The following is a 13,729-nucleotide window of genomic DNA, read 5'->3' on the forward strand; positions in this document are numbered from 1 at the left end:
GAATGTGAACATAGGCTTACACATACACGCTCAAGACAATGGGGAAGATTTATCAAACTGGTGTAAAGTAGAACTGGCTTAGTTGCCCATAGCAACCAATCAGATTCCACCTTTCATTTTGAGCAGCTCCTTTGGTAAATGAAAGGTGGAATCTGATTGGTTGCTATGGGCCACTAAGCCAGTTCTACTTTACACCAGTTTGATAAATGATCCCCAAGGTGTGATTGGCCTGCAAAATCGCTCAACACCTCACGGGGGATACCAAGCCACTGATGCTAATCTTGTCTGCTGGTCTCACACCCACTCAAAATGCACACGGCCTTAAAAAGGGTTGCCCAGGATATTTATTTTTTTAAATGTGCACTGGTATATATAAACTGAATATGGACTGACACAACCTCTATTTTACCTGACTCCAAAATATCTGACATTCACCATGGTGGTGCCATGAACATATTTTACAGCCACGTGTAATGAACTATGTTGTGATGTAGGTAGGGTTGTTGCAGATTTTTCGATACAGGGCTGCGCTTCTGTGCTCATGTTCAGAAATACTAGACTGCGCAAAAGCGCAGCCCAGTAGCTCTGAACATGAGCACGCTGGTTCCCTCAGCAGCACAGGGAGAAGGAAGCAGTCTCTCCCTCCCCCTGAGCTGCTGCTGCCACCAATGAACGGACAGAGGGGCGGAGGGCGCACTGCGCCACCAATGATAGGACTTTTCCTACACAGAGCGGCGCCCAGGGATGTCCCAGCACTTACTATTATTCCTGGGCGCCGCTCCATTCGCCTGCTGTGCGCCTGTGCCCTATTACAGTCTCCTGCAGTCCTGCTCCATATGCTAATTACTATCGGAGCAATGGGGAGGAGACAGCAGCGTTCCTTCTCCCTGGCTGTAGTGCTGTCCAATCGCAGCGCAGGGAAAAGAAACGCCCACTAGAGAAGCTGATGTTTCCTCCCCATTGTTCCGATAGTAATTAGCATATGGAGCAGGACTGCAGGAGACTGTAATGGGGCACAGGCGCACAGCGGGCAAACGGAGTGGCGCCCAGGAATAATAGTAAGTGCTGGGACATCCCTGGGCGCCGCTCTATGTAGCCTGCTGCTTAAAGGGCTTCTGTCACCCCACTAAACTCTTTTTTTTTTTTTGTGTACTTATAAACCCTATCCTGCGATATTGCTATACATTATGTTATTAATAATTTTCGTTCAGTAGATTTGGCAAAAAAATTACTTTTATGATATGCTAATTACCTGTCTACCAGCAAGTAGGGCGTCTACTTGCTGGTAGCAGCCGCAGAAAACCGCCCCCTCCTCTTGTTGATTGACAGGGCCAGCAGCGATCTCCTCCTCCGGCCGGCCCAGTCAGCATCTCAAAAATTGCGCGCCTGTGTTGATTCGGCGCAGGCGCTCTGAGATAAGGAGGCTCGCCTCCTCAGCACTCCCTCGGTGCGCCTGCGCCGATGACATCTTCTCCTTCTGTGACGTCATCGGCGCAGGCGCGCGATTTTTGAAATGCTGACTGGGCCGGCCGGAGGAGGAGATCGCTGCTGGCCCTGTCAATCAACAAGAGGAGGGGGCGGTTTTCTGCGGCTGCTACCAGCAAGTAGACACCCTACTTGCTGGTAGACAGGTAATTAGCATATCATAAAAGTAAGTTTTTTGCCAAATCTACTGTACGAAAATTATTAATAACATAATGTATAGCAATATCGCAGGATAGGGATTATAAGTACACAAAAAAAAAAAAAAAATTTGTTTAGTGGGGTGACAGAAGCCCTTTAACAAAGTCCGAAACCATATAAGGTCGTCTTTAACTTTTAATACAGGAGGCAGGTGCCAGCAGCAGAATCGCATAGCAGACATCCTGCCTCTGACAGGGAGCTGTGATCAGCGGCAGTTAACCCCTCAGGTGCGGCACCTGAGGAGTTAACTGCCGCTGATCTGCTGCTAGTACCCGCCTCCTGTATTAAGGGTTAATTATCATTGGTGGCGCAGTGCGCCGCCCCCCCTCAACCCCCCCAGTATTATAATCATTGGTGGCAGTGGCCACAGGGTCCCCTCCCTCCTCCTCATTGGTGGCAGTGGCAGCTTCTGATCGGAGCCCCAGCTGTGTAATCCTGGGGCTCTGATCGGTTACCATGGCAGCCAGGACGCTACTGAAGCCCTGGCTGCAATAGTCAGCTCCCTGTTGCCCTGTGCACAGAGCACAGAGCAGCAGGGACAGTGTGAAGTCCTATTCACCCTAATAGAGATCTATCAGGGTGAATAGGACAAGGGATGAAAAGATCCTAGGATAGTTATTAAATAAACAGTAAAAAAAATAAAAAAGTTTAAAAAAACACACCAAAATATAAAGTAGAAATCACCCCCTTTTCCAATTTTACATATAAAATATATAAAACAATAAATAAATAAACATTGCCATGTCTGAAAAGTCCAAACTATTAAAATATAAAAAAATCTGTGCGATTCGCCATTTTTTGTTGCGTGGTATCGAATGGTATTGAGTATCTCAATACTTTTTTATCGTGTCGAAACCGAATCAAAATTTTGTTATCGCAACAACTCTAGATGTAGGCTTTAAATTTTAGCTTTTGGAGAGGCTAGGTCTATATTTTACAAACCAGTTACAAGCTGTCAAATAGATGGAAAATTAACACTGACAAATCTGTGGGGCACATTTATCAAGAAGCGTGACATAACGTGCACTAGGAAATGTGCGCCATATTTATGAGAGACTTTTCCAATCTTGTTCTGCAAAGTTCATTGCTGACCAGCTCTGTTTTAGTGCAAAATACATGTACACATATGACAGGAGGTGAAGCAAATATTTGGAATGTTTCCACTATGATAAATTACTTCAAATGTCTCCATTGTAATCTGCCTTTCTGATGCTGGGTTCACATCACGTTTTTTTTCATATGTTTAACGTACACAAAAAAAAACTGTATACGTTAATAGATGCCTCAGACCGATGCCATACTGTGGCATCTGTCACCATAGAGTTCCATTGTAAAAATAAATATATACATTAACATTAGGGAAGAGTGGTACCTTGGAAAATTGGGGAAATTGTATTTTACTGTATAAATCAATTTCTGAAGTTATTATGTGAAGTCTTGTGAGACTCCGCGAAGTAATAACTTCGGCTCATCGGAGCCAATACATTCTAGTACTGTATGGAGCTCCTGCTCCGTACAGTATTGAAACAAAGTATTATGCAAATCAACTTCGGATGTTTCATCCGAAGTCGATTCGCTCATCCCTAGTTAACATATACAGGACAGAAAAGCATGGTGTACCACACTTTTTCATGCTGCAAAGTCCAGCAAGAGACGTGTACGTTTATGTACTGTATAATTTTTTTTTTTACAATTGAACTCTATAGTGACGGATGCCATAGTATGGCATCTGTCTGAGGCATCCATTTAACATATGCTCATTTTTTTATTTATTTTTTGCATACGTTAAAAGTATGACAAAAACATGTGAACCCAGCCTTGCAACGGTAATGAAAAATAATCCTCCCGACCATGCAGATTTACATACAGTGATGGTAAGAGCAAGAACTGTGGAACACATTTTGGCTTTTGCGCTGGAGGCAGGTATTCTTTCCCATCAGTTACTTGCCACTTCCTGACTTTGACCCCGTTTGATACAACCATAAGCTTGCACCTGGAGTAGTATGTGCGCTTGGCATTCAGGTGCTGGTTACTACTATAAAGACCTTGAATATTGTATGTATTTAAAGTTATTTTGCATTTTTGTTGCTTTCCCAGTTTTGACATACTGTATCTGAAATCAAAACTATACAGTAAATAGACAAAAAATTATATTATAACAATTATTAACACATACATATACACACACACACTGTACAGTAATCAATAGAGCAGTTATTCATATTCCTCCTCATTGTGGTTATGCAGTGAGGAGGAATGGAGAGCTTGTGACACAGTTCTAGTGATCAGTGAGGGTCTGAGCGATTTGACCCCCAGTGATTATACTTTTTTTACTCATTGTGTGGATACGTGATAAATAAAAACCCCACTTTAAAGGGATTGTCCACTTTACTTATTATGATGACCTATCCTCAGGGGGTCCGACAGCTGATCAGAGGCTCATACAAGCGATGTCTTCTCTTCATTGTTTACCTGCTCGCCACAGCAACTGCAGCGGTGAGCCGGTGTAATTACCACGACGTCATCCCCATTTACCTCAATGGGATGGCTCCTTGGTAGTCAAGTGAATACTACAAAGCCGTACCAAATAAGTGAATGGGACGGCCTAGTTCTAATTACACCGGATGATGGCTGCGGTAGTGACGGTGTGCAGGTAAACCGTGAGGAAAAGGCAGAGCTTGTACAAGCACTGTTTTCTCTTCAAAGAGCAGATCGGCGGGAGTGTCAGGAGTTGGCCCCCCGCCAATCTGATATTGATGAGCTATACTCATATAAGCATAGGTCATCAATATAAATAAACCAGACAACACTTAAGGGTCTGTCCACATTAAGTTTTTGCTGTCTGTTAGGCTACATGCACACGAACGTATTTTCTTTCTGTGTCCGTTCCGTTTTGTTTGTGGATAGGATGCGGACCCAATTTATTTCAATGGGTCTGCAAAAAATGCGGACAGCACACCGTGTGCTATCCACATCAGTATGTCTGTTCCGTAGCCCCGCCAAAAAAATAGTGCATGTCCTATTTTTTTTCTAGTTTGTGGACAAGGATAGGCATTATTACAATGGATTCGCAAAAACAACGGATGCCATACGGAACGTCATCTGCTTTTTTTGCGGATCCGCAATTTGCAGACCGCAAAACACATACGGTCGTGTGCATGTAGCCTTAAGTGTATATGTTTAAATACAGTAAAATCGTATTGAAAAGTGCTTATTTTTCTACCTATAAGATGCAAAGTGGGGAGAAAATGTCAAGGCGTCTTATGGAGCGAATACCAAATCAGCGCTTCCGTTATGGCTTAGTGACCGTGCTACAGACCACAAATAGCAGTCTATGCACAGGCACCAACCATGTGCACTCCGTATTGCGGTGCTGACCCACTGACTTGAATGGGTCGCGATCCACAAGATAGAACATGTTCTATCTTTGGCCCTATCTTTTGCGGTGCGGAGGCACGGACCCGAAAGCCCACGGAAGCGCTTCGTAGTGCTTCCGATCCGTGCCTTTGCTCCGCAAAAGATAGGCAAAGTCCTATCTTTGGTCGTATCTTGCAGATTGCGCACTTATTCAAGTCAATGGGTCCGCATCCGCACCACAGAGTGCACACAGCCAATGCCCGTAAATTACGGACCGGCCGGTTATGGTCCGCAATACAGCCACTGAGCCCTTACATTCGTGTGCATGAGCCCTTATCCTGAGGACAGGTCATCCATATCAGGAGCCTGAAAGAAAATGAAATTTTTGTAAAACTTACCAGTAAAATCTCTTTCTCGCTCTTCATTGGGGGACACAGGAACCGTGGGTATAGCTATGTCCTCTAGGAGGCGTTGACACTAGGTAGAAGCTGTTAGCCCCTCCCCTGGCAGCTATACCCCCTCCAGCCTGGAGAGAGAGCTTCAGTTTGTGCACAAGCAGTAGGAGAAGCAAGCCAACCAACGAAAAAAACATGGAACACCAACCATGCCAAGGCCCCAACAGGGTTCTAACCAGCAAAAGCCCCAACTGTGGCCGAACTACAATACTGGGTGGGTGCTGTGTCCCCCAATGAAGAGCGAGAAAGAGATTTTACTGGTAAGTTTTACAAAAATCTCATTTTCTCACCCATATTCATTGGTGGACAAAGGAACCGTCGGACGCCCAAAAGCAGTCCACAGGGAGGGAAAAAACCACAGACCCATGGAAGCAAGCGTCCCTGCAGGCATCTAAGAAACTGCCGCCTGCAAGACCATGTGGCCCAAGGCAGCGTCCGCCGATGCATAATTGTGCACCTGGTAACATTTTATGAATGTGTGTAAGGAGGACCAAGTAGCCGCCTTACACAACTGTGCAGCCGAAGCGCGATTCCTCCGAGCCCAAGATGCGCCCACCACTCTGGTGGAGTGAGCAGTGACACCTAAGGGCGGAACCCTGCCCCGGGAGCGGTATGCCTCCGCAATTGCAGCCCAAACCCAATGTGCGATTGCCACCTTGGAGGCCGCCAATCCCTTGCGAGGACCCTCCGGAATGACAAAAAGGGAGTCCGTACGCCGGAAGGGACCGGAGGCTGCTAAATAAATCCTCAGAGCCCTGACAACATCCAAATGGTGTAACTCCCTTTCCTTGGGGTGTGCAGGAGAGGGACACAGTGAGAGAAGGACAATTTCCTCATTGAGATGGAAGTCAGTGACCACCTTCAGGAGAAAGGAAGGAACGGGCCGGAGAACCACTTTATCCTTATGAAGAACCAGGAAGGGTTCTCTGCAAGAGAGCGCCGCCAACTCAGACACCCGTTTGATGGATGTGATGGCTACAAGGAAAACTTCCTTCCAGGACAGGAGTCTGAGTGAAATCTCCCGCAAGGGTTCAAAGGGGAAAGCCTGGAGTGCTGAGAGGAATAAATTCAGATCCCAAGGCGGTAAAGGAGGACGGTACGGAGGGACTGTATGTGCCACTCCCTGAAGGAAGGTTCTCTCAGGCCGACCCCTGACCCTTCAAAGAACTAAAGGCCAGACCAAGGTCCAATCCCGATTGTAGAAAGGACAGGACCATGGGGAGAGAAAAACGAGGTGGGGGAATGTTCTGGCTTTCACAGAAACCCAGGAAGGACCTCCACAACCTGTAATAGATCCTGGACGATGCAGGCTTCCTGGCCCGAATCATTGTGCGGATGACATCCGCCGAAAACCCTCTTCGTGTCAGAATGGCGGTTTCAATAGCCACGCCGTCAAACGAAGAGACCTTAAATGCTGATGGAAGACCGGTCCCTGCGAAAGAATTACGTCCCTGAGTGACAGTGACCAAGGGACGTCTCCTAGAAGGAGAAAGAGGTCGGCGTACCACGCTAGACGGGGCCAATCTGGGCAACTAGGATCGTCGGAATGCTCTCCATCCTGATTTTTTCCGTAGAACCCTGGGTAGGAGGGGGAAGGGGGAAAACACGTAAAGGAGGGAGAACCCCTGCCAAAGGAGAGATCAGGGCGTCCACGCCGCAAGCTTCCGGATCTCTTGCTCGGGAGAGGAAGGTGGGAAGTTTCCGATTGAGTCTTGGGGCCATCAAGTCCACGTCCGGGCGACCCCAACGTAGACAGATCGCCTCGAACACCTCCGGGTGGAGGGACCACTCGCCCGGATCTATTGTCGTCCTGCTGAGGAAGTCCGCAGTCCAGTTCTCCACACCCAGGATGTAGATTGCTGAAATTGCCGGTACGTGGGCCTCCGCCCACCGCATCACCGCAAAGTTGCGTGTTCCCCCCTGGTGGTTGATGTAAAACCACCGTCGTGGCGTTGTCCGACTGGACTCTGCCGGGCGACCCCTCAGGAGGTGGGTCCAGTGCCGGAGGGATAAAAGAATCGCCCTGAGCTCCAGGACATTGATCTGAAGCTTGGATTCCGACCAAAACCATGTGCCTTGGACTTGCGTTGGTGGTAACAACTGTCCAGGATATTGGAAGGAAGGACCTTTCCAGAACTGGAACCGACAGCCACCAACAGAGGAACGACCTTACTTGAGGAGAGAGGCGGATGGGATAGTCCAGACTCTCGGATGATTTGTCCCAGGAGGACCAGTTGTCTGGAGGGAATCAGAGATGACTTCTAAAGATTGACCAGCCACCCGAAACGTGCAAGGCTTCCAGCGTGATCTTTACGCTGCTTGACGCCTGAGCGAAAGAGGGAGCCTTGATGAGGGGAGATCAGGGCGTCCACGCATGAGCCAGATAAGGTATAAGAAAGATGCCTCTGGAACAGAGCAGGGCGAGAAGAGGGGCCAGAATTTTTGTGAAGACCCGAGGAGCAGTCGCCAGCCCGAACGGGAGGGCGACAAACTGGTAATGATAGTCTCCAATTGCAAACCTCAGGAAGCGCTGATGACTCCGCGGGATGGGGACGTGAATGTATACGTCCTGGATATCTACGGCCGAAAGGAATTCCCCCCGTTCTAGAGAAGCAATTACGGAACGAAGGGATTCCATCCGAAACCGCTGGAGACAGAGGAACCTGTTCAGCAGTTTGAGGTCCAGGATTGGGCGCACAGAACCCTCCTTTTTGGGGACCACAAAAAGGTTAGAGTCGAACCCCTTGAACCTCTCTGCTGTGGGAACAGGAGAGATGACTCCTCAGTCCAGGAGGGACTGAATGGCCTGGGAGAAGGCGGCCGCCCGCTCGGGGTCCCGTGGAGGCCGAGATTGAAAAAACCTGTCTGGGGGAGGGACGAGAACTCGATCGCGTATCCTGAGGTTACAATCTCGGGTCTGCCAGACGTCCTGGAAGAGGAGGAGGCGGCCCCCCACCCTGTTGGGTAGGGGCGCAACTTCAGGCTGCGGATTGCTTAGCCGCAGAAGGTCGAGCGGCCTGAGTCCTGGGACTCCAGGATGGCTGTGCTGGAAAGGAAGTTTTTTTGCGTCGATCCTAGGAAGTAAACTTGCCCCCCTCCTGCGGAAGAGCTCGCCGCGGGACGGGAACTAGCAAATCGATGAAAGTGCCTACCACGTGAGGAACCTGACATAGCGCGAGAGGCACGCTTCGCTCTATGTTGTGGGAGATAGGTGCTCTTGCCTCCCGTGGCCTCGGAAATAATTTCATCCAGCCGGGTACCAAAGAGCGTCCGTTGCCCACACCTTCAGCCAGAGCTTGCGGCGTAAGGTGACTGCAAGCGGTGAAGAGCACGCAATGAGGGCGCCTGCGTCCAAGGACGCTTCGCAGAGGAACTTCCCCGCCTGGGTGGTCAGCTGTGCCAAGGATCGGAGATCCTGAGCAGGGACCTCAGATACCAAATCCTGGTCCAGCTGGCTGCCCCACTCAGAGATTGCCTTTGCCACCCACGTGGAGGCGAACACAGGCCAAATGGCTGACCCTGTAGCTGCAAAGAGGGACTTCGTCAAGGATTCCATCAGACGGTCTTCAGGGGTCTGAAGGGAGGATTTATCGGCTACAGGAATAGCCGTATTTTTGGCTAGTCGTGCCACTGGTGGGTCGACCTTAGGAGGGGATGCCCACATGGACACACAATCCGCTGGGAATGGATATAGAACATCCAGCTTTTTGGGGGTGGAAAACCGCTGAAAAATCATTATGGCGATGAAACACCTTCGAGGCCTGTTTTGGACGGAAAAAGGATACCCCCTGTTGGTCAGTGGGGGGGGTCAACCTGCACCTGGAAGGTGTCACAGATGGCAGCAATGAGGCTATCTACAGTGGTCTGGAGGGAGTCAGAGATGACTTCTGAAGATTGACCAGCCACCCGAAACGTGCAAGGGCTTCCAGCGTGATCTTTACGCTGCTCGACGTCTGAGCGAAAGAGGGAGCCTTGATGAGGGGAGATCAGGGCGTCCACGCAGATAAGGCATGAGAAAGATGCCTCTGGAACGGAGCAGGGCGAGAAGAGGGGCTAGAATTTTTGTGAGGACCTGAGCCGCAGTCGCCAGCCCGAACAGGAGGGCGACAAACTGGTAATGATAGTCTCCAATTGCAAACCTCAGGAAGCGCTGATCCTCCGTGCGATGGGGACGCACGCCGAAAAATCATTATGGCGATGAAACACCTTTGAGGCCTGTTTTGTACGGAAAAAGGATACCCCCTGTTGGCCAGTGGGGGGGGGGGGGGGGGCATCCTGCACCTGGAAGGTGTCACGGATGGCAGCAATGAGGCTATCTAAAGTGAAGGCCAACTTGGAAGGCTGCTCCGTATCCATGTCCAAATCAGAATTCTCTACCTCTCCTTCAGACGGCACATCCCCAGGATAAGAAAAACCTGAGTGAGATCTTACACGGGGTGGAGAGGGAGATGCGTCTGAGGAAGAAACGTGTTCTAATCTGGTAGGCTTTTGTGATTGCCGTGTGCTGACGGATTCACCAGAGGGAAGTGACCTAGGGGGGTCACCCGAGCAAGAAGCTCTGGAGGGTGCATCCGAGGGAGGTGCAGCCTGCGCTGGTGGCGGATTCTCAACCAAGCGACCCACTATAGATAGGGTGGATTGGAAGATTTTAGAGAGGTTTTCTACAGAGGGTTCTGGCCCAATCCGGCAACTCAAATGCCAGAGTTGAAGGCAGCAGTACGGGCTGATGGGGGGGCCCCTGACAAGCAGTGCAGACCGAATCTGGTTAACCGCAAAAGAATTTTGCCTGACACATGGAGCAGGCATAATGGACAGCTATGGGTAGCTTAGGATGAGCACCCGTGGTATCAGACATGATGGTTACCCAGGAAAGGAGGGTAAAGTGACCTGAGGAGAGGAGACAACAGTTCCCACCAGAGCCAGGAGCGAGCGCCGCCGTAGGAGGAGGAGTCCCCTGAGAAGAGCTTCCTGAGCGCTGTGGCAGGAAGAGAAGGTCCCGCCCCCTGAGGTCCTGCGATCTCCCGCTCCACCTCTGCCGCGACAGTGCGCGCACGCCGATCATTAACCCCCGCAGCGCCGTCCGTACTGTAACCCCCGCTGCGCCTGGACAGCCGATGCGGAGAAGTCCGCAGTCCAGTACACCTCCGGGTGGAGCCCGCCTGTCCAGGAAGCGGGAGAGGTATGAGTCTTGTGGCGGATCCTCACCAAGACCGGAGCGCCCGAGACAGGGTAGACCCCCCCCCCCCCCCCCACCAGAATCACTCCGCCTATTCACTGTAGTGAAAGGCTCAAGGATCTCTAATATAAATCACCCCCCACCGGCCGAGTCACGCAGGAGACCGTAAAGTGCCGCTTCTGGTGGGGAAGGGAGGAGGGGTGGAGGTGGCGAAGGCCGGGAGCAGGCATTACTTATCTGTCCTGCCGCCATCTTCACCCTTCCTCTTCTCCAGCAGGGTCACCCCTTCAGTTACTGGCACCGTAGTGGCAGGACACTGCAAGAGGGACTTGGATGGGTGACCCTTCTGCTGGCGGGATGCATGGGAGCGAGGCTGCCCTGGTCCACCTAGTCTTCTTGTGGGGGAGGAGGCAGTGTGGCGGGCTAACGCTGGCATGCTCCCCCGGGAGAGCAGGGAGGCTAGGCGACCACTGTTTCCCACCTGAAAAAGAAGGGAAAAAAAAATAAAATAAAAAATCTTCAAGGAGCTAACCTGCAGAGCAGGGAGGTCTTGCCTCCTATTGACATTAGAAGAAAATGAAGCTCTCGCTCCAGGCTGTAGGGGGTATAGTTGCCAGGGGAGGGGCTAACAGCTTCTACCTAGTGTCAACGCCTCCTAGAGGACATCGCTATACCCACGGTTCCTGTGTCCCCCAATGAATATGGGCGAGAAAAACAAAACAAAAAACCTTTAAAAGACCTGACAACATAAAAATTATATATAAAAACACTTACAAGATGCCTGGTCCCCATTAGTCTTGGTTGCAACATCATTTTTGTCCTGGCGCTTCTTTGCTCCCACTATCTTCACCATGTCATCAATTTCTTTCAAGCAGAGCCGGGGGTTGTAATGAAAAAAAAGCCTTCCTTTCGGGATTGTTAAGTTGTGCTTTTGCCAGTCCCACAGTTGACGCAAATTGGCATTATCCAAAGCATAGAAGGCATAGTCACTGTAAATAAAAATATTATTTAGCCAACATTCCCAAATTCCAATTGACTAAGTGAAGAAGAAGAATATCAAAAAGGCAATAAAACAAAGATGTGAGAGTCCATCGTAGACGTCTTAGGAGAGAAATGAAGGCAACAAAACCAGAATCACTGACATGGACACAGTAGTTGTAATAGAATAATTCACACTGGGAATACACAGTCCCAACACCACCAGTAATCAAAAGGTAGGGTCTGTTCACATCACGGTTTTGTCCCACATTTAACCCCTTGCTGATGGAATGATTATACACTGCTCAAAAAAATAAAGGGAACACTTAAACAACACAATGTAACTCCAAGTCAATCACATTTCTGTGAAATCAAACTGTCCACTTAGGAAGCAACACTGAGTGACAATCAATTTCACATGCTGTTGTGCAAATGGGATAGACAACAGGTGGAAATTATAGGCAATTAGCAAGACACCCCAATAAAGGAGTGGTTCTGCAGGTGGTGATCACAGACCACTTCTCAGTTCCTATGCTTCCTGGCTGATGTTTTGGTCACTTTTGAATGCTGGCGGTGCTTTCACTCTAGTGGTAGCATGAGACAGAGTCTACAACCCACACAAGTGGCTCAGGTAGTGCAGCTTATCCAGGATGGCACATCAATGCGAGCTGGGGCAAGAAGGTTTGCTGTGTCTGTCAGCGTAGTGTCCAGAGCATGGAGGCGCTACCAGGAGACAGGCCAGTACATCAGGAGACGTGGAGGAGGCCGTAGGAGGGCAACAACCCAGCAGCAGGACCGCTACCTCCGCCTTTGTGCAAGGAGGAACAGGAGGAGCACTGCCAGAGCCCTGCAAAATGACCTCCAGCAGGCCACAAATGTGCATGTGTCTGCTCAAACGGTCAGAAACAGACTCCATGAGGGTGATATGAGGGCCCGACGTCCACAGGTGGGGGTTGTGCTTACAGCCCAACACCGTGCAGGACGTTTGGCATTTGCCAGAGAACACCAAGATTGGCAAATTCGCCACTGGCGCACTGTGCTCTTCACAGATGAAAGCAGGTTCACACTGAGCACATGTGACAGACGTGACAGAGTCTGGAGACGCCGTGGAGAACGTTCTGCTGCCTGCAACATCCTCCAGAATGACCGGTTTGGCATTGGGTCAGTAATGGTGTGGGGTGGCATTTCTTTGGAGGGCCGCACAGCCCTCCATGTGCTCGCCAGAGGTAGCCTGACTGCCATTAGGTACCGAGATGAGATCCTCAGACCCCTTGTGAGACCATATGCTGGTGCAGTTGGCCCTGGGTTCCTCCTAATGCAAGACAATGCTAGACCTCATGTGGCTGGAGTGTGTCAGCAGTTCCTGCAAGACGAAGACATTGATGCTATGGACTGGCACGCCTGTTCCCCAGACCTGAATCCAATTGAGCACATCTGGGACATCATGTCTCGCTCTATCCACCAACGTCATACCACAGACTGTCCAGGAGTTGGCAGATGCTTTAGTCCAGGTCTGGGAGGAGATCCCTCAGGAGACCGTCCGCCACCTCATCAGGAGCATGCACAGGCGTTGTAGGGAAGTCATACAGACTTGTACTCCTTGAGCCATAATTTTTTTTTTCCATGCGCCGTATGAGGGGTTGTTTTTTGTGCGCGCGGGGGGGGGTTGAGAAGGTTATTCCACCAGAGTTTTATAGGTTTTGTTTTTTCCAGTGTTCCCTATGTGGTAAAAGCGACATGTTACCTGTATTTTTTCTTTGCATCAACATATTCTGAGTCCCCTAAACTTTTTCATAAGGAGCTGTGTGGCGGCTTATTTTTCGCAGGGTGAACTGTGATTTTTTTTTTTATTGGTACCTTTTTGGAGTGCGTATGAATTTTTGATCGGTTTTTATTCAATTTTTTGGGGAGGTGAAGTGACAAAAAAACTGAAATTTTTTTTTCCCCGTTAAAGCGTTCAGAGGACTTGAACATGATATCCTCTAAGCACTTCTTCTACAGACTGCAATAATTTAACATTGCAGCGAGAATAGCTCTCAGATGCTGTGGTTGCAATTGACCACAGCATCTGAGGGGTAAA

The 13,729-nt window shown here is 49.6% G+C and overlaps 1 protein-coding gene across 1 annotated transcript in view; it reads right to left on the reverse strand.

Moving 5' to 3' along the window:
- INSR (insulin receptor) overlaps positions 1–13,729 on the reverse strand; it is a 155,585-nt gene that overhangs the window by 59,328 nt on the left and 82,528 nt on the right. The window contains exon 6 of the mRNA XM_040417483.1: positions 11,446–11,660. Coding sequence (XP_040273417.1) covers positions 11,446–11,660 — 215 coding nt within the window. The remainder of the gene's footprint in view (positions 1–11,445; positions 11,661–13,729) is intronic.

This window comes from Bufo bufo, chromosome 2 (genome assembly GCF_905171765.1).
Source record: "Bufo bufo chromosome 2, aBufBuf1.1, whole genome shotgun sequence".
Taxonomy (NCBI): domain Eukaryota; kingdom Metazoa; phylum Chordata; class Amphibia; order Anura; family Bufonidae; genus Bufo; species Bufo bufo.